This window comes from Kogia breviceps, chromosome 15 (genome assembly GCF_026419965.1).
Source record: "Kogia breviceps isolate mKogBre1 chromosome 15, mKogBre1 haplotype 1, whole genome shotgun sequence".
NCBI lineage: Eukaryota > Metazoa > Chordata > Mammalia > Artiodactyla > Physeteridae > Kogia > Kogia breviceps.
Genome location: NC_081324.1, coordinates 70,338,553 through 70,365,826, shown reverse-complemented (window position 1 = coordinate 70,365,826; position 27,274 = coordinate 70,338,553). Strand labels below are relative to the sequence as shown.

Sequence of the window (27,274 nt, the reverse complement as noted above, 5' to 3'; positions counted from 1 at the left end):
ATACTAATGCAGTCTTTATTGAGTTTCGTGGCTTTGTTGCAGCTTCCTTCTTTGGTGGCGGCATGGTAGATGGCTGCTAGGGGTCCCATCCAGAAGACATAAACCACAGCATGAAAAGTAATGAGGCTGTGACAAAGACAGCGAGGGTGTTATGGGTGGCTCTCCAGAGAGGCATGTAGGGATTCCCCAGGAGGCCCTGGCCCTTCACAGCCCTGCCCCCAGAACACCACAAATACGAGATGTGGAGATTTCCTGACCTGGATAGAACCCACATGGCCAGACGGTGGCCAAACTAAAAGTTTCCATTGATGAATCATCCCCAGCGGCCTCACCTCGGCCAGCATGCCAGGCTCTAGCTGGGTGCCCTTCTTCATTTAAAAATTCCTGTCTCTGAGGAAGCAATAGCTCAGAGCAATTCACGATAGCCCAGGGAATTTGCGCAGGAGAAGGGCCCATCATTGTAGCAGAACCGGTAAGTGCACAGGACTTCAAATCCAGCAGGTCAGGTTTGCATCTCAGCCCTGCCACTTGCCAGCTGCATGACCTTGAACAAGCCGAAGCCGGTGTCCTCATCAGAAAGAATGATCATGCCAACCATCAATACAGACGCTCATAACAGTGTGTCTGGTATATAATAAGTGCTCAGTTAACATTGGTTGCTAATTACCACTCAGTTTCCCTGCTCCACTACTGTAGAGTATATTACAAATCATTCATAGCAATAACCAAGAAACCTGATTTAGAGCGTTTCGCACAAATGTGCTCTAAAAATGTACATTTTTTCCTATACTTAAAGAGAGGGGGGAAATGGGAGGAAGATAAAAATGAGGGTAGGTTTGTGATTATGTCTATAAGACCACCAGTCCAAGTCACTTGAATTCCTGGGAGAGAACAGGTTGAAATCACACGGATTGCCATCAGAATTGTTGAAACCTTAGACAAGTGATTCTCAACCAGGGGTGAATCTGCTCCCCAGGGGACAATTGTCAAAGGCAATTTCTAGAGACATCTTTGGTTGTCACAACGGGGGAAGAGGAGTGCTACTGGCATCTAGTGGGCAGAGGCCAGGGATGCTGCCCGACATCCTACAGGGCACAGGACAGCCCCACCACAGAGAATTACCCAGCCCCAAATGTCAACAGCATCTAAGTTGAGAAAACCTGCCTTAAACAATCTTATTTCAAGGTGTGGGTACCTCCTCGGTGTAGGAATGTCATTGCCCAGCCACATCTCAGCTTAAGAGTGGGGTCTTGGTCCAGTCTGTATACGTAGCAGGCAGGAAAAATTGAAGTCCAGAGACATGAATTGATTCACCCAAGGTAACACAGTGGATCCCGGCCTCCAGTTTCAAATTCAAGTCACTTCCCTCATCACTTTCCTGCCATCTTCTGGGAGCTGAAGATAAATACAGATGCCTTCAAAGACAGCTGGTTTCTGCCAGAGGTGGAATTCCATGTGGAATTCTTCTCAGACTCTTACTGATGATTGGGTCAAAATTGAATTGGATTGACTTTGGAGGCAAAGACTCAAATCATAACTCAGCCACTTCCTTCTTGTGGGACCTTTCACAAGAGACCTTCCCCTAAGCCTCAGTTTCCTCATCTGTAAAATGGCTGTATGGTACGGTGTGATTAACAGTGGACTTGGACCACTTGGATTTCAATCCTCTCTCTCCCACTAACCAGCTTGACAGGTTACCCAGCGAGATACCCAACAGTTCTGTGCTTCATTTGCACCGATATAAAATGGGGAGAGTCATAACAATGTCTGTGCCTTGGGGTTGTTGTAATAATTAATTGAGTTTATAGATACAAAGACTCCAAATAGTGCCTGGCTCATAGGATGCTCTCAGTAAATTTTGGCTCTTCTGGTCAGTACTGTTACCGTCTTTAAAGATTTAGGGGAGGATTAGAAGTAATATTTGCAAATCATCTGGTACAGAATGGGTATTTGAATATTTTGGAAATCAGTGGATTAAATTATTAATTTCTTAACCATGTCAAGACACCAGAGCTGCAGTTCTGAGCCCTAAACCCTTCAGCCCTAAAGCTCTGGCTGGACTTTGTCTATTTCTGTTTTGTAAATCAGTTCATTTGTACCATTTTTTTAGATTCCACATATAAGTGATATCATATGGTATTTTTCTTTCTCTGTCTGACTGACTTCACTTTGTATGGTCATCTCTAGGTCCATCCATGTTGCTGCAAATAGCAGTATTTCTTTCTTTTTTATGGCTGAGAAATATTCCATGGTGTGTGTGTGTGTGTGTGTGTGTGTGTGTGTGTGTGTGTATTCCACATGTTTATCCATTCATCTGTTGATGGACATTTAGGTTGCTTCCATGTCTTGGCTATTGTAAATGGTTCTGCATATGTATCTTTCTGAGTTAGAATTTTCTCCGGGTATATGCTCAGGGAGTGGGATTGCTGGATCATATGGTAACTCTATTTTTAGTTTTTTAAGGAACCTCCATACTGTTCTCCATAGTGGCTGCACCAATTTACATTCCCACCAACAGCGTAGGAGGGTTCCCTTTTCTCCACACTCTCCAACATTTGTTATTTGTAGACTTTTTGATGATGGCCATTCTGACCGCTGTGAGGTGGCACCCCATTATAGTTTTATTTGCGTTTCTCTAATAGCGACGTGGAGCATCTTTTCATGTGCCTCTTGGCCATCAGTATGTCTTCTTTGCTGGCTGGACTTTAGAATCACCTGGGGAGCTTTAATAAGAATATTTGGGGGGACTGATTAAAATTCCTTAGGGGGCAGAGCCGGCTCACTGAACAACCTAGGGTGATTCTACTATGAAGCCAGGTGAGAACAGCTGAGGACGCCTCCCCCTCATCTTCCTGGACCTGCTGTCAGTCTCTTCCTTTACCTCCAGGTCTAAGAATTTGTCCTTTGTCACTTTCTATCTCTGCAGGGCCAGGACAGTGCCTGGTACTGGAAATATTGTAGAATACGTGAACATTAAGTTCTGTCTTGCTCATTGTTGTATGTCCAGGGCGTGGCACATAGAAGGTGCTCAAGAAATATCTGTTATACTCATTAATCTGTTCATTTATGAAAGAAAATTCCAGGGAAAGTTTGTAGGGAAATCCTTCTGCATTGTCACTGCCACCTGCTGGCCGCTATGCTACACTGCAGGTAATACACTTTCTTTTTTTTTTTTTTTTTTTTGGTCTTACGGATTTATCTTCTCTTAAGGATCACTTACTGGGAAGCTGGATTCCCAGGAGGGTGGGAAGCCAGGGAGTCAGATCAGCACTTACCTGGGGTCTGAGTCTTCACTCTCTCCCAGTAGAGCACTGGATTTCCAGGTTTCCTCTGAAAACCTTCCCTGACCTTCCCACCTCTGACTGACTCAGTGAGGTTTCTGCTCTATGTCTCTCCCATCACAGCTGCTATCAAGCACTGGGTTGCAATTACCTGATAACTGTTCCTCTCCCCCACTAGACTGAGTCCTGGGAAAATAGGAACCGTGCTTCTTTAGTTCCCTACTCTGTACCAGCTCCTAGCACAAGCCTGGAACATAGGGACAGAGCAAATGTCTGCTGGACTGAAAATTTTTTTAAAAAAACCCAAAGAGTGAATCCTAGACTCTGGAAGTTCATAAACTGTAAAGTGTAGTGCACGGGGCTGCATTTCCCAAGGAGTATTATATACTCCATTGGCAATACCCATGTGGCTTTAGACAGTGCCGATTACCTTTTCAATGTTAAGAAAATCTTTAAAAATTAAACTGACATTTGAAACCTGCGATTATAAGAATGTTATTATTTGGGGTGAGGCGAAATTATGTAGCACTGTTTAAATGGAAAAATAAGTTAATAGAAATTTTTTAAAAGATTAAACAAACAATAGTAAAGTCGGGATGAAAATATGACCAAAATTGTAAAACCCAGAAAAATAACCAGCGTTTACTGGGTGCTACTATATGTTGCTCACCCTCACATGCATGAGGTCATTTCATCATCATAGCAAACCTATGAGCTCTCCCATTTCACAGATGAGCAAGTTGAGGCTCACAGAGGTCATATATCGTAGCCACAGGTGCATAACTAGGATCTGAATCCCAGGCCATTAGGCGCTTGAGCCCAAGAACTTCTATTCTGTAATCTTCTTTCAGTTGAATTGATGTAAGGTCTTTCAAGAAACATTTATTGGGCACCTCCTGTGTGCCAGACTGCTGAAGATACAGCAGTGAGTAAAAGCCAACCCCATCTCCCCAGAGCCCAGCCAGGTTGAAGAGCAAACTTTCAGAGGAATCACTAGGACATGGGTGCAGGGTTTGGGTCATGACGTTATTACCTGTGTATATTATAATAAAGCGTGCCCACCCTGTTTTTAACACGATACATCAATATGCTATCTAGGACTATAAAATGTAAAAGGAAAATGTTCCCTTCCTACACCTCATACTCCAGGCACACTCTGCAAGGTTAATGATACCTTACCAGTCCTTCTAGGTGTCTTCCATGGACACATAATACAATGCTGTCTTTAAGGGTTCCCGTGATTGATTGAAGGAAGGCATTGTGGTTTGACGTGGGGCGCAGACATGGTAACACTGGCTGTTCTCAAGTGCCCGTGGGTGAACTTCAACCATAGAGATGACCTTGGTTTAGTGGAGGGATTAGCTTTGGTCAGGCATCAGCTGAACCACCTGGTGCCTCATTTCTGGGAGTCTGAACTGAAGGGAATGCTAGTCAATACCTCTGCCTCTCTCTCTCTCTCAGCTGCTCTAACAGCCCTGCCCCCGCTGACTTAGGGGGTGTCCTCCAGGTGCCCCTTACTCTTTTGAGCTTCTCTCTCTGACAGCAACTGCCATCTCTTTTTGTTTAATTGTCCATTTACATTTGTTTGCCCGCTTAAAGCATTGAGGCCACAGTCTGTGGAGGGCAGGAATGGTGTCTGATTCGCCTTCTGGCCCCACCGCTGGGTGCGTTGTCTGGCATGCAGTAAACACTTGCTAAATGTTTTCTGAATAAAAGCACGAGCGCCTGCCAAGGTGCATCTGCATTGTTGTGCAAGGTGCACCCCTAGCCGCCCAGCAACCCAGCAAGTCCCTTTCCTCAGGCTGGCTTCCTGGATTGCAGATATGGGAGGAAAACAATTCTTCACCCCTGATGAAGGCTGCTATTGAATTACGAAGAAAAAAATCTTTCAACCTCAAGAGATCGGAACCCTAGCAACCTTAGGAACCTTCTAAGCCAGGTCCCTATTGTCCCACCCATTCAAAGAGATCAAAGCCCCAATTCCTCATTAGTGGTGATTACTGTCACTAAAACATAGTCATTCATTCATTTTGTTCCTTGGAAAGGTGATACATTAAAATGCCTTCCTAAATGTCAGGCAGGCACCATGTGTAGAACAATAGAGAGTGGTAAGGATTGTGGCTAACTGGGGAACATATTTCTTATCTAAGGGGGACAGCTTCTACTCAGCGCCATGTGAGTTGAGTGCTTGGGCTCCAGGTCACAGTCATTGCCATGTAGTTATGTGAACCCAGTATTGTCTTATCTTCCAAGGTTTCAGAAGAAGCCAGAAATTTAGATTATTACATGAAATACCCTGATTTGCACAAGCTAAGTAGAGCCCATGTGTTGGTCAAATTCACAGAGAAATAGGGTCTAGTTGGGACTTCTGTTAGACTATGTGCCATCCACAATTTCCATGAGGTGAGGGGTTATATCTGTTTTATTCACCTCTGTGTCCTCAGCGCTACTTATGTGTTGGCACATAATAGGTGTTCAATAAACATTCATTGACCCAATGAATGAATGAATGCTTCCTGTGATCCAGGCAAGGTGCTAGGCACCGAAATTCCTGGCATGAACATAAGATGAGTTTCCAGCCTGGGAGTGAGTGGGCAAGGCGAGAATCAAACAGTGCCATAAAAGATTCTGAAGCTGTGATGGAGGTCCGCGAAGGTTATAGAACAGGGTTCCAAGGACAGGGGAATTCATGCTGCTGGGGACAGATCTGGCTCCTTGGGGGAATTCTTGAGATCTGCCTTGTAAAATAAGATGCTTGAAACAACCCACATTTATTATCTTACAGTTTCTATGGGTCTGGAGTCTGGGAACAGCTTAACTGGGTCCTTTGGTTCAGGATCTCTCATAAGAGAGACCTGGGGCTGGAGTCTCATCTGAAGGCTCAGTCGGGGGAAGGATCCACTTCCAAGCTTTGGAGCTCCTACTCCAAAGACAGTGGGGAGTCTGCTAGCAAGACAGAACTACAGTCTTATATAACATCCTCACGGAAGTGACAGCCCTTCGTCTTTGCTGTATTGATACTTTATTGGTTGGAAGTGAGTCACAAGTCTTGCTACAAAGAGCTGCAAAGAGTGTTAATACCAGCAGGTGAAGATTATTAAGGGCTGTCTTAGCCTTTCCACTGTACTCTCCTTTATTTTTTTTTTATTGGAGTAAAATTGCTTTACAATGTTGTGCCAGTTTCTGCTGTACCATGAAGTGAATCAGCTACATGTGTACGCATATCCCCTCCCGCTTGGACCTCCCTCCCACCCCACCCCACCCCCCATTCCACCCCTCTAGGTCATCACAGAGCACTGAGCTGATCTCCCTGTGCTATACAGCAGGTTCCCACTAGCTAGCTATTTTCCACATGGTAGTGTATTTATGTCACTCTCCTTTAGATAGGAAGGGGAAGAGGGCATCTCAGACAGAGGGAACAGCATAGGCAAAGCACAAAGGGGTGAAACAGAGTAACCCACCTGGCAAAATGCGACTAGTTCGATGTGAAGTGAGGAACCATTTGAGAGGGAGGCAGGAAGCAGATGGGCAGAGCCCTAATAGCCCAGTCTGGAGCCCCTGCCTCTTCTCCAAGGGCAGTGGAATCACCGGGTATGAAATAATAAAAGACCCACCTGTTCCACGGTCTAAACCGAGGGCCTGCAGAGCCAGGATGATGGCAAGCTGGGGAATTACACTAGTAAGTTGTAAACATCACTCAGATATTACAGGAATCCTTCAGGTAAAAGAGACGGCATGTCATCTCTTCCGAGTTTCACTAATCGAGTGAGTACTGGACGCTGTTGACAGAAGCTTGTTCCTCTGAAACGTGTATGGCAGGTGCAGCTGTGATATGTAAAGACTCGGGTCTTTGTACAGCAAAGCAAGATCCAGAAGGAACAAACTGTTTCAGGATTTGGCGTAGAAAACCCCTGGTTCTCTGTTTGTGGGAATGTAAAATGGTGCTGCCGCTGTAGAAAACGGGGTGGTGGTTCCTCAGAAAGTTACATGTAGGATTACTGTATGGTCCAGAAATCCCACTTCTGGGTATCTACCCACAGAATTGAAGGCAGGGTCTCAAAGAGGTATTTGCACACCCATGTTCATAGCAGCATTATTCACAATAGCCAAAAGGGGAAGCCATTCAAGTGTCCATTGGTGGATGGATGAATAAACAGAATGTTTGTCCAGCCGTACAATGGAATATGATTCAGCCTTAAAAAGGAAGGAAATTCTGACACACGCTACAACATGGATGACCCTTGAGGATATTATGCTCAGTGTCATAAGCCAGTTGCAAAAGGACAAATCCTGGACGATTCCACTTATATGTGGTTCCTAGTCAAAGTCATAGAGACAGAAAGTAGAATGGTGGTTGCCAAGGGTTGGTTGGGAGGGGAGATGGGGAGTTAGTATTTAATGGGGACAGAGTTTCCATTTGGGAAGATAAAGAGTTCTGGAGATTGTACAACAATGGGAATGAATTTGACAATACTGAACTGTATACTTAAAATGGTTAAGATGGTAAATTTTATACTATGTAGATTTTACCCAGTTTAAATTTTTTAATAAGAAGAATTTTTAATGTTTCAGGGTGTGTAGTCTTGTGTGCACAGCAGTTTTTGCTGGCTTTCCAGTCCATCCGGGTGCTGAAAAGGAACTAGATCACACGCTGGCCCTGGAATGGGTTAAACTGTCAGGTTCAACTCTCCAATAAGTCTTAAGCTAGCAGGTGTCATTTATGATGCTCCTACTGTATATGTTAGGGCCGTTTATGTTCCTACTGTATAACAGGCCCTGAGCTTCCAGCATGCCTTAACAGGCTCATCTCCAGTGAGGGAGACTGATAGTAAAAAATTAAATACAATACAGTGTATGCAATGCTGTGGTGGAGGAAGAGCCAGAGAGATTAGTGACTCAATTAGGGGTAGGGGGCATCAGGGAAGGCTTCCTGAAGGAGGAGATATGAGGACTGAGTATTGAAAAACAAGACTTATCCAGGCTGTGTGGGCAGGTGAAGTATAAGGTGAGAAGCAGGAGGAATATTTCATAATTTAGCGATACCACTGTCCATTATTTACTGAGTACTTACATTTCAAGGGTGTGCTAAGCATTTGCACACATTATCTTGTTTAACCTTCCAAGTGCCTGTGAGATAGGTACTGCTATTATTGCCATTTTACTGATGAGGAAACTGAGGCTCAGAGAGGTGGCCCTTGCTGGAGGTCACACAGCTAGTAAGTAGCAGAACCCAGATTTTTAACCCAGATTCCACAGCTTAATATATCCTACTGTGCCCATGTGTAACCCATGCCCAGAGGTGGGAGAGGGAAAGGTGAGTTTGAGGAGTGGGCAACAGTTCAGTGCAAGGTGGGGATGCAGAGATATGATGCTGGAGAGACTGGCCTCAGATCACACAGGTTCTGAGTAGGAGTCCCCAGAGATTTACATCGTCTCATCAGAGCTCCTTTTGGCTTGCATTTCAGCGGAGGAGTCCCTGGCATGTGACAACCCAGGGTTACCTGAAAATGGGTACCAAATCCTGTACAAACGACTCTACCTGCCAGGAGAGTCCCTCACCTTCATGTGCTATGAGGGCTTCGAGCTCATGGGCGAAGTGACCATTCGATGCATCCTGGGACAGCCATCCCACTGGAATGGGCCACTGCCCGTCTGTAAAGGTAAAGAAACCACCCCCTCCCCACCCCCGGAGTCCCGGGGAATGAGGGACCCGGAGATGTAAAGACTGACTTGCAGCCATTCTAAACTTGCTCTAAAAAGCCAGGCTACTGTGTTTCCCTAAATCTAAGACACCACCGTTATTTTCTGCACTGCTGAGAAGGGACATGGCTGCCTATTAAACTCTGACACGGTGCCTTCTCCTTGCTTAGCATTTTTGTTTTTACTTACTAAAAGAGCTTAGGTGTTTTTGGTGGTTGTTGTTGTTTTGCGGTACGCGGGCCTCTCACTGTTGTGGCCTCTCGCGTTGCGGAGCACAGGCTCCGGACGCGCAGGCTCAGCGGCCATGGCTCACGAGCCCAGCCGCTCCGCGGCATGTGGGATCTTCCCGGGCCGGGGCACGAACCCGCGTCCCCTGCATCGGCATGCGGACTCTCGACCACTGCGCCACCAGGGAAGCCCAAGAGCTTAGGTTTTTATCATAAAGGAGAGGCAGCCTGCTTCTGACTACTGCTTGGACAGCGTGGCTGAAACGTTTCCCGCCTCCTGCACCCCCTTATCACAACCACTTGGTTCCCAAGGGGGATGACCGTTCCCCTGTCGCCTCTGGGCGTTCTCCCAAGATGCTCACACCTATCCTCCAGGTACTGATGGTTCTGGGCTGATGATTGCACAAGCACAGGCATCTTGAGCGCCACCTGGTGGCAGCGGCTGTAATACCCCAGTGATTGTAAGACACCCCCCATCTCAGAGATGGTGAAAAGGGTGGGGGGGAGTGTATTTTAGAATCAGAGAACCACTCATCGTTGAAATTAAGTTAGGGCACACCTAGTGAGATTTGGATCCATTTATCCACGTCTTTGAGGTGTGAAATTCATAATCATATCCGAAGTATGTTCAACGCTTTAGGCAAGTGGATTTAACCTTTTATGGTGTTAATACCCTTTTGAGAATCAGGCAGAAAGCTCTGAATTCTCTCCCCTGGGGGAACCGAAACATGCAGTTTTACATTTCTACTTGGGAACCCGTAACTTCAGCAGATCCCCAAATGCTCGTTCATGAAGTTCAGCGTTAAGGCTTAAAAATACTTTCCCGGCCAGAATTTCTACTCCTGGGTATAGGCACAAAGTAATTGAAAACAGGTATTCAAACCAACACTTGTACAAATGATCGTAGCAGCATTATTCACAAAAGATGGAAACAACCCAAACGTCCATCAGCTGGTGAATGGACAAGCAGAACGTGACATGTTCATATAAGGGAATATTGTTCAGCCGTAAAAAGGAAGGCTTTAACATGGATGAACCTCGAAAAGGTTATGCTCAGTGACGGAAGCCAGACACGAAAGGTCACATGTTGTATGATTCAATTCGAATGAAATATCCAGAATAGGTAAATCCATAGAGATGGAACTCAGATTAGAGCTCCCCAGGGGCTGGGGGGGAGGGAAGAGTAACTGCTAAATTGATACTGAATCTCCTTTTGAGACGATGAAAATGTTTTAGAACTAGATAGAGGTGATGCTTGCAGAACATTGTGAATGTACTAAATGCCCCTGAATTGGACACTGAACTAAAATGGTTAATCTTATGTTATGTGAATTGTACCTATAAAAAAGGATTTTCCCTGCATCACCTCATTGAAGCTTCATGACCATACTCTGAGATAGGTGAGCCGTCATACCCATTTCACAAATGTGGACAGAGAGGCTCACGGAGGTTAAGTGACTTACCCCAAACCACACAACTGGTACAAGACAAATCTAGGATTTGAACCCACTTCTGCTAATTATAAATTCCCAGGCTTCCTGGCGGTGCAGTGGTTAAGAATCCGCCTGCCAATGCAGGGGACACGTGTTCAAGCCCTGGCCCGGGGAGATCCCACATGCCGCGGAGCAACTAAGCCCGTGCGCCACAACTACTGAGCCGGCGCTCTAGAGCCCGCGAGCCACAACCGCTAAGCCCGCGTGCTGCAACTACTGAAGCCCGTGTGCCTAGAGCCCGTGCTCCACAACGAGAGAAGCCACTGCAACGAGAAGCCCGTGCACCGCAACGAAGAGTAGCTCCTGCTAGCCGCAACTAGAGAAAGCCCACGCACAGCAACAAAGACCCAATGCAGCCAAAAAAGAAGTAAATAAATAAAGATTTTTTAAATACATAAATAAATAAATAAATTCCCTGCCTTTGAAACCCCACCAGGTGAGGCAGTCCTGGCCCCTCAGGTATGACAGACCGTCTAGCAGGAAAGACATTGTCTTGGGAGACCATCGCCCTTTTCTCTCCTCTCCATTTCCACTCCTGTGAGCCACCCTGCCAACGCTGTAATGAAATAATAAATCACTTCCTCTTCCCCAAAAGAGTGGGGTCCATCGTTTGTGGTCTGGAGTTGGAGAAATGACAGAGCACCTGTGTGAGGCCACCCCCTGGGACTCAGGGGCCCTAGGTTCCCAAGGACGCCGCCCTGGCAGGTCCAGGAAAGGGCCCAGGAAGCTGCCTCTTAGCACGTGCCCCCGGGACCCACTGATCACACTCAGAGTTTCAACATTTCCTTCCATTTCTAAGATTTCATGGAAGCTCGTGCCCTCCTAGACACATAATCAAGGTCCGATTCATGTCTTGGGTAGGAAGCATCTGCCTTAATCTTTCCATTTTCCTAATGCCCTGGCTCCAGAGATGTCTGCCGTCAGTTAGCTTTTTTGTCATCTGGTTTTGTTATTGTCACATGATAACGATGAAAGTCAGAGAGTCCCTTTGACCAAAGCTCTGACTAGGAAATCTCCGTGTTACATAAGACACGGCTATTGCTGGGCCTTTGGGGGCCACAGCTCCTCCCGTGACCTTATCATGCAATCTTTCCATCGAAGCCCTTTACTCTGGGGGTTTTGCATCCCTGAACCCCGTCCCTGTGGGTATATTTTTGTGCTCAGCTATCGTGATGACTTGGATGCCAAAGCATGAAGACACCAGCCCCCATCATCCTGAACTTCCGGAGAAGTTGTACAGGGAATCCAGGGGAATAAATCAACGCCAGAGAGTTCCAGCCTATGGCAATGAAGGAATGAAAATATGGGATAAAAATCCTATATTCCAAATCAATATGGAATAAAAGTGAAATTAGAAAAGTTCATATAAATGTATATTTCAAAGCAGGAAAACAGTTTCACCTCTGGCTGGGCTCAGGATTTCGGATTTGGAATTTTGTCTTGCCCCTCACCATTCATCAGCCTTGGTCCGACACAAAAACACTGAAGAGACCAGGACTATGTAGTTAAGAGCAAAGGCCCAAGAAAGCCAAGCAAGTTTAAATCCTGCCTCCATCACTTAGGAGCTGTGTGGTGTCAGAGAAATCACTTCACTTCTCTGAACCTCTGTTTGCTCATCTGTTAAATGGGGATGAGAATAGTATCTACCTAATGAGATTGTTGTGAGTGTTAAGTGAGCAAATATATATAAAGCTCTCGATGCCCAGTATCTGACATATGGTGAGTATTCAGTAACTATTGTCCTTTTCCTTTCATATCTGTCTCATCTTCTCTCAGGAACTTAGGAAGGGAATGAGGCATTTCCACTAATTCCAGTAGCCTAAGATTCAAAAAAATAAACAAACAAAACCCACAGCACTACAGCAAAGCATGGAATGGACTTTTGCACCTAATTTGGGGGGGGGGGCTTCATGCAAACAGAGTGAATTCACTTGACATTGACCAGTGCTCCAATTTCTCTTTCAGTTAATCAAGACAGCTTTGAACATGCTTTAGAAGGTGAGTCCCATGAAGAAAAAAAATCCCATAAACCAAGCTAATAGCAGAAATCAAGGGAAGGTCCTTGGAGATCCTTATCCAGGCACTTAACAGAAAATTAAGCAAAAATTCTGCCTTCACACTGCTGAAGATAATTTCAAAAAAAAAAATGACATTGTAAAGAAAAAAAAATCATTGAATTTGCAACTTATAGTCCTAATTATGACCTGAAAGAGATTTGACGCCCATTCTGTTCGTGATGACGAGGTAAAAACATCTGGGAGTTCACGTGCCTGAGAAACACATACCCCCTTGTAAAACTTTTCAGCCATGTGGTGCTATTTGGGGGAGCTAAATCCAGAGATGCCTCACCTTTCATGCTGAGCAAGCTCCTGGTTTCAGGAGGGAAAGATCTTCCCCAGGGGATGCTCTGTGGTCTGTTTTCCCCCTCCGTCTTTTTCTTCCCCAAAATAGCTGTCCCTGGATCCCCCTTGTTTTCTGTTCTTGTTAGAAATTACCAAGTGAGATTTATTAATGTGGAACAGATGCTGAAAGTGATCCAGGATTTTGTTTTATCTTCCCTTTTCAATGCATCCCACACGTAAAATGTTCTGCATTCTGTATAACCTTCGTTCGGTTTGGTACAAAACCACTCACTGGGCTGTCATGTCAGGAAAAAAATAACATATTTTGTTTTGTTTAAAAAAAAGTTTTAACCAGTTGGACAGTTTTTTAAATTATTTTTGGAGCCACTTATCTTTCTGACAATAAACTGTTCACTCAGAATCTGGGGCAGTGGAAATTACATGTCATTAGTTGCTCTCTTCTGCAACAGATGACATTTTAATCCAAACAGACAGAGCCGGAGCTCAAATATATGTGTATGTTGTGCGGAGCATGTATTAGTCACTCCACTAGAAGAAAACGGGCATTTATGGTGTTAGGCTCTATGCAGGCCCTTCCTTCGCACTGGCCAGTGAACCATGAGAACATCTCAAAGGCCTGGGTTGCTCAGAGGGTGTGATGCCATCGTAATGTTCTGGGCTTGCACATTTATCATGAGTATTAAGATGGAGTTTTCAGGGCTTCCCTGGTGGCGCAGTGGTTGGGAGTCCGCCTGCCGATGCAGGGGACGCGGGTTCGTGCCCCGGTCTGGGAGGATCCCACGTGCCGCGGAGCGGCTGTGCCCGCGAGCCATGGCCGCTGAGCCTGCGCGTCTGAAGCCTGTGCTCCGCAGCGGGAGAGACCGCGACAGTGAGAGGCCCGCCTACCGCAAAAAAAAAAAAAAAAAAAAAAAGATTGATTTTTCAGACCCAAGGAGTGGTGGTTAATGGATTGCAGATTTGCATAATGCCGAGCTCTGTTAGACGTGGCTGTGGAGAACGGCAGAGGAAAATGCGTCCAGAAGGGATGTGGAGCCTGCCTTCAAGCCTTGCTCGGAAAACGCCCCCTTCCCCTCCTCCACCTCCACAATACTCATCATAGTTCTTGTGATTTCTGCTAACCACTGGAAGGTAGAGGGAGGCTCCAGGTGAGGCCGAGAGGGTTGCCTGAGAGTGTGCAGCCGTGGCCTCTGAGGATGAAAACTGTGTCTTCACGGTTAGGGTGTCATGGGGTGTGCAGGTACCGAGCACTGACCCAGCTGCCCAGCGCCCTCTGCTGGAGGGTCTGATTGAGCAGGTCTGGGAGGGACCTGCCAGTCTAGACACAACTCTGTCTTCTCCATAGACTGTCAAGCAAATCTGCCTTTCCAGTTAGCACGTTGCGGATTTTCTCCAAGTCTTCCCTGGAATTCGATTCTAACCAGATTTCAACTGATGGCCACCCCATCCAAGAATGGGTCTGGGGCTCTGTTGCCAAGAACCAGCACCATTTCCTTTACTCTCTGCCTCTTCTCCCTTACGGAGATGGTTCTCCAGTGGCTGGCTCTGTGACATTAGGTCTTGGAGTGGGTGCAGGGCTGGGAGGGCGGGTACTCCCCTGGGAGCCAGGTGCCCTCACTGGCTTGTGCGTTTAGTAGCAGAAGCGGCAGCCGAGACGTCTCTGGAAGGGGGAAACGTGGCACTGGCTATCTTCGTTCCAGTCCTTATCATCTCCTTACTGCTGGGAGGAGCCTACATTTACATCACCAGGTATGGGGCTTCGGGTGGGAGTGGGGCTCTCACCCACCCAGCGACCAGCGTGCTGGGGGGCTGGGCTCGTCACTGGACCCTGAGCCTCAGGGTCTCCACTCGGGGACAGTGGCATTTGTGTGATTGAAGGGATGGTGTGTGATTCAGTTCAACTCTGAGAAATATTTAGATCGTGCGCCTGCCAACCCTTCACGGTAGGAGGGCTGAACGTGCGGCAACAAATCAGACAGACACTCTCCTGACCTCGCAGAGCTCATGTTTAATGGGAGAGAGAGACATTTCCTATTGCCAGGCACACTGACTCATTCATTCCTTCACTCACTCATTCATTCAACATGTATGTATTGACAGTCTAATGTCATTGTCCCAGGTGTCGGGTATCATAGAACGTGCCTTTAATAAGGAAGGAAGATATTCATGTATGGCTAGCATATTTACTAATTCGTTCAGTTTCACAATTATTGAGCACCGACTCTGTACCAGGCCATTTTCTGGGCTCTAAGGTCATCGTCGTGAACAAAACAAAAAGAAATCGTTGACGTGTGGGGCACAGGTTCTAATGGGGGAAGAGAGGCAATAAGTAAAGTATAATATAAAAGTAAGTAGTACATTAGAAGGTGGAAAATGCAGGGAGAAGAAGAAAACTTAGAAGAGAGAAAAAGGGAGCTGGGGTGAGGCAATGGTTGCATTTTAAGTGGGGGAGGGGTGGAGGAGGCCCCAGTGAGAAATCACATTTGAGTAAGAGCTTGAAAGCAACAATGAGTAAACTATGCAGATATCTGGGAGAGGAGGATTCCAGGTAGAGAAGCAGCATGTGCAAAGGCCGTGAGGCAGGCATTTGCCTCCTCTAAATGGTCCCTGTGGAGCTCACAGTCTGGAAGGGGGAGAGGAGAAATACACACATTATCACACACTATAATAAACACAATAAAGGAGAGAGACAGGGTGTGGGAACAGAGACCAGATCTAAATAGGTGGTCAGGGAAGGCTGCTCTGAGGCAACACAGTATATGCTTAATAAATGCTCATTATTATTGTGCTTGCTCTTTGCATTACAGAGGGGCTTGTATCATCTTACAGGAGAAAACACATTAAGCTCCAGTAAGGGGAGGTCCCGGGCTTTAAGGATCACTGACCGGGTTAGAAATTGAGAGCGATTATGATTTCAGCTTTTACCCCACTCGGATTCTCACCTACAAGAGGCTGTCTCCACACATCCTCCTTGTTATCCATGGAGGTGCCCATGCTCAGGAAGTAGCACCCACCGTTCCCCTGTGGGACTGTAAGGTGTCTCCTCGTCCAGGAAAAGTAACTTCTCTTCCCTTCACCGTCTCTTCTCCAGATGCCGCTATTACTCCAACCTCCGCCTGCCCCTGATGTACTCCCACCCCTACAGCCAGATCACCGTGGAAACCGAGTTCGACAACCCCATTTATGAGACAGGGGTGAGTGGGTCTCTCTTGTCTCCGTGGTGCCTCCCTCTTTGCTCTGAATCCATTGACATCAAAACGGGAGGTTTAATTTCCTTTTGCTCACGATGCTGCTGGCAGAAAGGCATGGCCAGTGGTCCTCCTGTCTCATCCCCGCCAAGACCCCTATTGAGGTAACTGCTGGAGAACTCAGGTCATTCTAGGAACTGATGACAAGCCTGTAACTCTGTTTGTTCTTAGCAGATGGTCACAGAAAGAAGGGGCTGCACCAGAGACCCATGGAGAGACAGCTGAGATGGGTCGGAGCCCAGCGGTGGCCTGGTGGCCATGGGCTGCGTTCCCAACATCTTATTAAACTACATTCCTTGTTGAATGGCAGTGTGCGCCATCCCCACACATTTGAGCAGCAGCCTTGTGTTGGTACTAGGGACACAGCTGAACCAAACAGACACAGTTCTTCCATTAATGAGCTTATAATCTCACAAAGGAGACAGATATCAATAACAGTAGTAGTAGTAGTAGTAGTAGTAGTAGTAGTAGTAGTAGTAGTAATGGTAATAGTAATATTATGGGCCAGACCCCTTAAATGCATAATCCCCTTGAATCGTAACTCTTTGTGATGGATTCTCTAGTTATTTGTGATTGACTGATGAGGACACTGAGGTTCAGGGAGAGGAAAAACGATTTGGTCAAGATTGCACACAGCCAGAACACACAACCTGCAGCCAGGATGCAAACTCTGTTAGACTCTCTTGCCTCTCCTTGAACCTCAAGCAATCAAATATGCCAGTGAATATCTTGATTGCAACAAACCATAATTTTTAAGGGCCATGAAAGAAATTGGACAAGATGCTATGATTGTATGATGGGTTGGGAGAAGGCCATCTCATCTCATCTTTGAGAAAGCTGAGTCATATAAGGTGGCTGAAGAAGATGCCAGGAAGACAGGAGAGCACATGCAAAGGCCCAGGGGCATGTGTGAAGAACAAGAAGGCTGGTCATGAGTTTGCAAAACCACAACCCTTCAAATTCACTGTGTGGTGATGTACAATCATCTCCCGATATTGGGGGCATAAACTTGACTTGTTCCCTGTCCGTGCTACCCTTCCATCACTCCTGCTTACTCTGACCTCCTGTTGGTTATCAATTGATGTGTAACAATATTTTTGCAAATTTAGGAGCCTAAAGGACACACATTTATTACCCCATAGATTCTTTAGGTCAGGAGTCCAGGCACAGCTTATGTAGGTCCTCTGCTCCAGGACTCACAGGCTACAATCAAGGTGTCAGTCAAGGCTGCGGTCTCATCTGCGGCTTGACTGGGGAAGGATCCACTTGCAAGCTCACATGACTGTTGATAGCATCCAGTTTCTTGCAGGTCGTTGGACTAAGGGGCTCAGTTTCTTGCATGCTGTCAACCTCAGTTCCTTTCTATATGTCCCTTCTCCATAGAACAACTCACAACACGGCAGCTTGCTTTTTCAGAGTCAGCGAGAGAGGGAGAGAGAGAGAGGTCACAATCCTACAAAATATAAATGTGGAAGTGACATCCTAGCACCTTTGCTGCATTCTGTTGCTTAGAAGCAAATCATAGGTTCTGCATACAGTTAAGGGGAAGGGATCATACAAGGAATGTGAATACCAGGAGGTTGGGCATCATGAGGACCACCTTGGAGCCTGCCCCCCGAACTTCCATCTACCATGAAGCACAGACAGAATTGCTTATCTGTGTTGCCCCAGTGGGAACTGTAGAACTCCATGAAAGCATGTGACAGGGCTTCCCTGGTGGTGCACTGGTTGGGAGTCTGCCTGCCAGTGCAGGGGATGCAGGTGCGGTCCCTGCTCCAGTAGGATCCCACATGCCACGGAGCAGCTGGGCCCGTGCGCCGCGGCTGCTGAGCCTGCGCTCTGGAACCCGCGAGCCATAAGTACTGCGCCCGCACGCCGCAACTGCTGGGGCCCGCGCGCCTGGAGCCTGTGCTCCGCAGCAGGAGGGGCCACCGCAGTGAGAGGCCCACCCACCGCAGCGGGGTGTGGCCCTCCCTCCCCGCAGCCGGAGGGGGCCCCCGCGCTCAGCAGGAAGACCCAACGCAGCCAAAAAAATAAACAAAACATAAATAAATTTATTTAAAAAAATTTTTTTTAAAAAGCATGTGACAGTGACATGGGGCTGAGCCTATGACTTCTTATATCTCCATGCTCCTCTGCCCTGGGGGCCTGGAGTATATTACACACACTCCGTGAGTATTGGAGAAATTGAACTGGTTGCTGTCTACATGTTGTGGTCATTTTAGATATGGCACTGGTAAGACAAGGTCATATGTTATTTGACATTGTGTATAGCTTGTTTTGAATCCTCAGAGAAGGTCAAGCTGATGAAAAATAGCACTTTAGAAACTAGACCTTATTAAGACTTATTGTATCAGTCACCTAGCACTATGATAATGCTGAGTAACAATCCCAAACTCAGTCGCTCAAAGTAACAGGCGTTAATTTGCTCATCAGTCCATGGGACAGTGTTTTCAGCTAGTTTCAGCTGGGTGGTAGTCCTGGTTTGGCAGTGCTCACTCACACATCTGTGGTTGGCTGATGACTCAGCTCTGCTGTCCATGACTCTCATCTTCTTGCTGGTGCTAAAGGCCTTCAAGGCATGCTCTCCTCATGGTGAAGGCAGAAGGGCAGGACACCAGCAGCAGAAACACACAGGCACTTTTCAAGCCCCTCTTATGACACACTTTCCCATAATCCACTGGTAAAAGCAAGTCAAGGTTAGAGTAAAGAGCACTGCAAAGTCCTATGTCCAATATCACGGATACAGAGAAGGGTGAACATCCGGAACGATTCATGAGCTACTCTGCCACACAAGGGGTCAACAGGTCTGTGCTTCTCTCTCTCACAGGAAACCAGAGAGTACGAAGTTTCCATCTAGAGAGAGCTCCACGTGAGAAGGGAACTTACAGATACAAACTCAACTACAACCTCCTCGAGAAATTCGTCCAGAGACCATGTGGTATTTGATGGAAAGCCCAGAGTGTCGGCTGTCTTTTCTTTAGACTCTTTACTGAAGACTTTCTGTTTTCTTCACTGTATTTATTATATTTAAAATCGAAATAGGTGTGGTTGGATGTATTGCAGCTGCAGCCAAATTTGTGGTACAGCCTCAATCCTGAAGGCAGGTGGAGGACCTGTAAAATAGCAAACACAGCAGTAGAGGGAAAAGGGGAAAAACAAAAAAACAAAAAAAAAACAGCAACAGGCTGTTTCTTCTATCAGCAATGCCATGCTACGGCCGCATCAAATTGCATGCATCTTCAGGATCCACGCCCATGGTGTTTTTCGTACAAATCTAAGTCCCAAGATTAGGTTGGAAAAGGGTATTTCTTGTTGGATTAACTTGGGTTGAAATTTAGCACGGAGACTTAAACAGCACTACTTCAAAACCAGGCTGTTTTCTCCCTTCCAATTTCGCCAGCTTCTAAAAGAACCTGCCCTGTCCCCTCCCTCCCATGGCCCCCCTGAAGGCAGCAAAGGTGTTACATAAACATTCTCTTTCACCACCCTGGCCTCACTGGATGCTGGCAAACTAAGAAAATGTTCTCTTTCTATAAAGGTGACAGATGACAAAGGAAAGTTTTCAGAGAAGATGAGAGTTCCAATGAAGAAGTGGATGAGGGGGAAAGCTGGCTAAGGGAATCGAGAGAATAAAATGTTCTTTTCCGTGACACTCTTTCAACGATGAAAGAGCAGGTAATTTATGCTCCAAGGGCCAGAATCGTTCACCTTGTTCAACAAGGCCACCCTCAAGCTGTGCTGATAGATCCGTACTCTTTGCAGGCGTGAGCAGCACCGCCCATAGTGTTAAGAGGCTTTGGGTTGCAGGGGAGAAATCCAGGGGTGAGCTCTGTTTCCCTCCCAGGGTGGTGCAGCACCAGAGCCCTCAAAATAGGGGAGACTCAAGTGCACTGTCACTCTAAAAGGTGGCACCTTCAGAATACACTCGCAATCGAGTATTTTGGAGGGAGGGAGGGTCCTATGAGAAGAAACTACTTTTCTATTCTCTGAAGCTCTGCCCGGGTGTTGGATGGTGGCGTGAATGCTTGACCGTAGAGGTGCCGAGGAACAGGAACGGGGGGCTTAAAGCCACGACGGCATCCACATCCCACGATTTGAACTCCAGTGAGGAGAGAAGGAGGAATTTTAGGCCAGAAAGGAACTCTTAGCATCTCATTAATCCCACATCCTGGTATTTTATCAGAGTCCTTTCACCTCAACCCCATAGGACTGGTGAGTGTGTGATTATCTGGAAGATTCTTTTCTAAATATAGGTGTAAAGAGAAGGCAAGGGGTGAGGATGGTTGGAAGGAAAAGTGCATGTGAGGCTAATTCATCTCCCTAGTGTCAGCCAGTGGCTCAGAGAGGCACACCGGCCCAGTGGCTTTTGGGGTACTCTTTGGGGCCTTCCCATGCTCTCTAGAATTGTTTTAAATCAGCTGGTTTTCAAACAAGACTTTCTGGCTGCCAGACCTTTGGGAGAATAGCTGGGAGTCCATGTTTTGGTAGCTTGCTTAGGAAGCATCTGAAACAGAATATGGCAGTTGGCTTTGCCCCCCCCCCCACACACACACACCCCACCTCCTCCCAGCCGGGACCGTGGACCTCAATCTTGGGGGCGTCTGAGGCCCAAATATTTTCCTTCTGCCAGAAAAGAATCCTGCACATCTGCTCCTTCAAGCATGCATTCATGATGCACAGCAGGAGATCATAAAAGGCTGCTTTCCAGCTGCCCAAAGGCCACCCCATTTTATGAAAGAACCAGAGGAGAAATGTTCCAGACCATTAGTGAGCAATGTCATGTCTGGAGAAAGACCAGCAATGCAAATAATGCAAACTTTTTTTTTGAAAGCAGAATCAAATCTTTGCTTTTATATCTATTTAATGCTGATTCTAATCCTAACCCTGGGTCATCCAGAATGAAGAACTCTATTAATGATATTTAATTTTAGGTTACGTGAACACTAAATATTTGCCTTTCATAAAGACTGACACAATATAAAATCTTTATTCTAACCCCGTTCCCTAAAACTGGCCAGGCCATGGCCCAGGAGTTCTTATTGGCTGTTGGATGGGGTAGAGAGGTGTTGATTTTTCTTTTTTTTCCAGGATTCCAATATCTTAGTTCTGTCCTAGTCATACAGCACCTGTGACCATGTTTTAAAAGTTTGTTTTAGTCAAAAGGTGGATCATGCAAGCTTGACAATGTACAGTGTGATTGAAAAGACAGGTTGGTGTCTATTTTTCTTTTTAAAATACCTGAATGTGTCTTTGTAATATGTAAAGGTAAAACAAATCATAATAATCGTGCCAAAAATTTACCAGCCATCTCATTTCAGCTCATGTCATGTCTGTTTTTAATAAGCTCAATGTTAAAACCCGCTGGGATTAAATATTTTTGACAGGATACAATCTTCAACTTGAGAACAGACTGAACCTTCCTACAAGCTACTCTTTGTAAAACATCGGGGAAATATGTTTACAGAGATTTCGAGCTTCAAAGAATGCATGTGATGGTGCGTATTACATGCTAATTCGTATAAGCTGTATCTGCCAGCTGCCATCCTGTGCTTTAAAAATGCACACACTCCACCCTCTTCAGCTTGGGACTCATCTTTCTGCTTTTTTTGGTGGTAGAGGGTAGAATGATTTAGCCAACATAAGTATTCTGGTTGCTACTTGATGGCCATCCTTTTAGTTCCACGGACATGCTTTAAAAATTATCTTTTGAAGCCAGCTCCTTGGAGAGCCTGCAGAACCTCAGGCTGATAGCTTTGGAAACTGCCAAACAGCCCAGCAAGAAACAAAGTGGCTACGTGATCCAAATGCTTGTGTAAGCAGACGGACGGGACTGGGCAAATACGTGGGCAGATGTAGGCTGAGCGTGAGCCTTGGGCAAAAATGACCTTTCTTTTGGTCAATCCAAAGGGTATGACTTTCCTATGTTTTTGAGGTCGCTGGGTCATTTGAGGTCACGTTTTATTGAGTTGTTCGGAACCCCCAAAGGTAGGCTTTCTCCTGGGAAGTTTTCATTTCCATTTTATGCCCAAATAGAATTAAACGCAAAACGAACTTTCTAAGCTAGAATAATGAAGTCATTTTCCACTTTGTATATATTGATGCTAATAAAAGAAATGAAAAAAGTCAAAGCTATGGGGTTTTTGTTACAAACGTCCCAGGCTGGCACTGAGTGGAATGTTTCCCGTTTCTGGGGATTCGGCTGGGATGACACCTACTGAGACTTTGAATGCCAAGACAGGACTGTTGACTCGGGAATGGTTCCAGGAACGTTTGGGGAATGTTTGGAACAAGACGTGTCCACTGCCATCATCACATACCACCATGCAGGACATACCAGGAGCATCAGTGTCCGAGGAGAGGAGAGCAGAGATGCTCCAGCTCAAGCAGACAGCAAATTCTCCATCCTCCGCCTTTTGTTCTCTTCAGGCCCTCCGTGGGTTGGAAAGTTACTCAGTTCCCAATTCAAATGCTAATCTCTTTGGGAAACACCCTCATAGACACACCTGAAAATAATGTTTGGCCAGCTATCTGGTCATCTCTTAGCCAGGTCAAATTGACACATACAATTAGCCATCACTGGCCTGTCTCCATTTGACAAAGAAAGCAATCCTCCAGGTGGTACCCAGAAGAAAGTAGAAAAATCCTGATAGATGACTGGACTTTGTGTTTAATGCTCCCTCTGGTGGCCACGTGGGGAATCCAATCCAAAATTTAGGTAATTTTCAAGGATCAGGGGGAAGGGGGCTCCAAGTTCGCCTCATCATCTCTGGGACAACTCAGTAAATGGAGAACAGGGTGGGAGAGGCACGTAGGGCAGCGTCCTGGGTGGACGTCGGGCGTGCTCCTTCCCTGCAGCTATCCAATCATCTTCCGTTATAAAATGAAGGGGTGGGGCTTCTGATAGGTTTCCTGGGGAGGTTTCACCAGTGGGGCGGGGCCACTGGCAGGACCAGGGTGGGGCTGAATCATGCATGGGCCTGTCACTCAAAATCAGTTCTGGAACGGAGGCGATTCCGAGGAAGGACAGGCAAGGTGAAGAAAGAAGACGGAAAGGCAGAGGGTGCCCGGGATGCTTTCGGAAACCAAGATTCTGTTTCCCAGGCCTGGCTGCTCACAAGTTTAGAGCAATAGTGGAGAGACAGAGTTTCCCGAGACCATGAACCCACCATGGGCAGCCCTGGGCCAGGAGAGGGAGAACAATAAAGCAGTGACCAAAGAGATCCCTGCCAGGATAGCATAGTAATAATCATAACAATCATGGTAATAGTTAGTAGCTGGCATTCCTTGGCTGCTTGCTAGCTCTTTTTGTTTTGTTTTCTACATTTTAAACACACTTTCTCTTTTAGAATAGTTTTAGATTTCCTAGTTACTTGATGCCCTTTAATATGTCATTTACTCCTGTCAGTAAAATTATTATCATTCTCCTCTTACAGATGCGGCGTCTGAGGCTCAGAGAGGCTAAGTCACTTGCCCAAGTCCACAAAGCTCATCCATGAGGGAAGGGGACCCAGGAGGTCTGGCTCCTGGTCGATGTCCTGGGTAGGAATGCCTGAGCAGTGCTGCTTCCTCCCGGGGCACCCAGAACCCAAGCAGGCTCTGATCCTGTGGACGCCCTGAGCTCAGGGACTCTGCCTCACTCGGTTTTGTCCTGGGAGGTGTTTGGCTGTGTTCAGCAGTAGTGAAGAGCTGGAACTGTGGGTTGAATCTCGACTCCATCAACGATTAGCAGCGTATTGGAGTGAGGGACCCCAATAGGCAGGAGTCACCTTTCTATGTCACTGTGAAGCTCCTCGCTACGGGGTTTCTAAATCCCTGCATAAAAGAGGAAGGAAAAGTTACTAACTGTCCTAAAAGTGATGGAATGTTGGGGCAAACAATATCCAATATCTGTTTCTCTTCTCTCTGCTAATGGAACCCTAATTTTTTTCAGAGCAGCCATGAACCCATCTTCCAACAATGGGTCATGGCTGGTTTCAATTATGACAATCCTGTTACCCAGTTCCCCAGCCTCCCTTGCTGTTAGGGTTGATCTTCTGACTCATTCTGGTCAACAAGCATTAGCTGAAGTTGGCTGTGTGTGTATGTGTGTGTGTGTGTGTGTGTGTTGGTGGAGAGTGAGAGTTGCCCTAAAAAAGTGTTTGCTTTCCTGATAAAAGGGGACAGACACAGCTGCTACAGCACCAGCCCCCTTTTCTCCTTTCTGAACCCAGTCATGATACTTCAGGACTTGAGTGTTCATCTTGCAATGGAAGAGTCCAGCCTGAGGACAAAAGCAAGCCACTAAGAATGGACACTAAGTGGATAGAAAACCCTGGCCCACTGATGGCACCAACATCAACCTACCTGTCCCTAGTGTAAAGCATAATAATGCATGAAACCAGCTCCATAAATACAGGTAATGGTTCTGTATGTTCTGCAACAGTATAAACAGAGGAAATATTTCACCAAAGTGGAATCTAAAAGCAAAGATAAGGTGTGAATGCCAGTTTCTGGAAAGTTCTATCAACTTTTCAGCTCTTGTGCCCCCACCAACCTCCCCTTCCAAGTTTCTCGCCCTACCTCCTTTCTCCTCCCTGTGCTCCCCACTCTTTCTCTGTCCATGTTATAACTCTGTCCAAGATTTCCTAACCCTCTACCCTAAAAGATGGCGTAGGACAGGAAAAGTACTTTCGACATGAATTTCATGGCTTACAAGTTTTAAAGACCTACTTTTTATTTCCTTACATTTCCAGTATAGGTTTTTATTTGCACTCAACTAAAAAATTCCCATTTTAAAACAATGCTATTGGGCTTCCCTGGTGGCGCAGTGGTTGAGAGTCCGCCTGCCGATGCAGGGGACACGGGTTCGTGCCCCGGTCTGGGAAGATCCCACATGCCGCGGAGCGGCTGGGCCCGTGAGCCGTGGCCGCTGAGCCTGCGCGTCTGGAGCCCGTGCTCCGCAACGGGAGAGGCCACAACAGTGAGAGGCCCGCGTACCGCCAAAAAAAAAAAAAAAAAAGTGCTATTAATACTACTGTTTACAACATGTTTGCCTGGCACATATAGGTATTGTTAGATATTTGCGAAGAAATGAATATCAACCAAACAGGGAAGCCCAAGGTACCGGCAAGGTTGCCAGCGTCTGAGTCCCTTTCAACCACCAGATGGCAGCCTCAGCCACACTTCACTGCCTCACAAGGGTTATTCCCTTTGGACAAAGTCATCTGATGAAATGGATTATTTCTGATACAACAGTTTTCAGTTTGGAGGATGAGTGGACTGCCCTTGACTCTTGACAGAGAAAGAGAAACGAACATCATTGGTACCTCCTCCTTGCCCGTGAAATAGACCCAGGCAGAAGGTGTTATGGTTAAAAAATGGGCTCACCTTGGACCAGGGGCTCACACAGTGTAGGCTTCAACCACTCTAAGTCCACAGAAGACTTAAAAGAATCGAATTTTTACTGACGGTCTCTCAAGGGAACTGAGTGAGAGGCACGTCACCCAAGGAAACTTCCTTAAAATTCTTTTTCCCCAATTCCGTCCTCAAGAGTCTCACCTTCCCGGGCTCCTGTTGTAATCTCTCTCCCTCTCCAAATTTCAGTGCTCTCCCACTTACAGAGCTGCGGCCCCCTGCACACTACCCCCACTCCCTACGCAGACAGCTTACTTCTTTCCACACAGGGTTGCCAAATTTAGAAAATAAAACTGTAGGACACCCAGTTAAATTTGAAAATCAGATTTTGAAAAATATGTGTAAATCTGTAGTATAAGTTCTGACCCTGTGGGCACCTGACTACCCTCTGGCCAATCAGAGGTTCCATGATTAGTTCAGAGATGGTCACATGACCCAAGCTGGGCCAGTGGGAAGAGTGCAATGTTTGGGATATACTTACGCTAAAATTTATTTGTCCTTTATGTGAAATCCACATTTAACTGGGTATTTTATCTACCAACCCTCCCTCCCTCTTCTATAAAAGCAATATATGCCTTTTCAATGTTCCCTAACCCCCAACCTGCAGGCCAATCTTCAACCTTCTTAGAAGGCAGGCTTCCTCTTAACATTTTTGATTGCGTGTGAAATATATACGTGTATAAAAATAGCCTACTGGACTAGTAAGCAAGCTAATCACCTTTTCAAGCCCTCTAGTCCCACGTCCTTAAAATATTAATATTTACTGTTTGATGGGTGTCCTTCCACACCATTCCCCTTGCTCATAAAAAACACAAAGTTTTTAGTTTTCCTCAAAAAAAGAAAAAATTCTGTATCTTGCTTTTTTTTAATCGAGAGGGAGAGAGTGGGGACATATCTATTCCGGACATCTCACCAGGTCATTGCACAAAGCTCCAGCTTATTATGTTAAAGCTGAGTTATAGCCCATGGTGTGTGACATCATAATTTATTCCACTTATCCCACAGAAATACAAGGCACCAGGGAGACGACGTTTGTACAAGGTTGTTTATTGCAGCAGAATGTGTTGTGTCAAAAGCTAAAAAGAATGCCAAGGACAATCAGTAGGGAACCATTGTGCTTATTTATCTGAAAGGCTTTGCCAGCAGTTCCAGAATCCCGCTTTTCTTATCAGTTGGGCTCTAACCCACGGTACTGCGGGATCCCACCTGCAGGGAGGCTCTTCTACCTGGACCTCTTCTCTACAGTGGATATTTATCCACTCTGCCTCAGTTCCCCTCCCCCCCCCCCCGCGCCCTCCCCAGAGTCCCTCCTTCCTGAATTTGAACTATTTTCTACTGGAGGATTCTCTGAGCGGTTTATATAATCAAAATGATTTCATCAAACTATGATGCAAGAACCATACTTTTATCCCCAAATCATGTAGGAAGACCCTGGTATATTTTGGTCGACATCCCAACATTTTCCAAAGGAAGGTGGCTTTTTTGTGGCGGGCACTCCACATGCTGGTTGCAATGGAAATCTAGGCTCCCTTCTTTTAGTAACAGCTCCTCCATGTTACTTTGGGGAAC

At 46.2% G+C, this 27,274-nt stretch overlaps 1 protein-coding gene across 10 annotated transcripts in view; it reads left to right on the top strand.

Moving 5' to 3' along the window:
* SEZ6L (seizure related 6 homolog like) overlaps positions 1–22,440 on the top strand; it is a 200,069-nt gene extending 177,629 nt beyond the window's left edge. For 2 of the 10 annotated variants that reach the window (XM_067014503.1, XM_067014497.1), the window contains 5 exons: positions 8,747–8,941; positions 12,667–12,699; positions 14,702–14,810; positions 16,153–16,255; positions 19,140–22,440. In XM_067014503.1, the coding sequence (XP_066870604.1) occupies positions 8,747–8,941; positions 12,667–12,699; positions 14,702–14,810; positions 16,153–16,255; positions 19,140–19,169 (470 nt within the window). In that variant the 3' untranslated portion in view covers positions 19,170–22,440. Of the gene's footprint in view, positions 1–8,746; positions 8,942–12,666; positions 12,700–14,695; positions 14,811–16,152; positions 16,256–19,139 lie in introns of all 10 variants that reach the window. The other 8 variants (XM_067014501.1, XM_067014496.1, XM_067014500.1 and 5 more) reach the window with 4 other exon arrangements.
* The last annotated feature ends 4,834 nt before the right edge of the window (positions 22,441–27,274 follow it).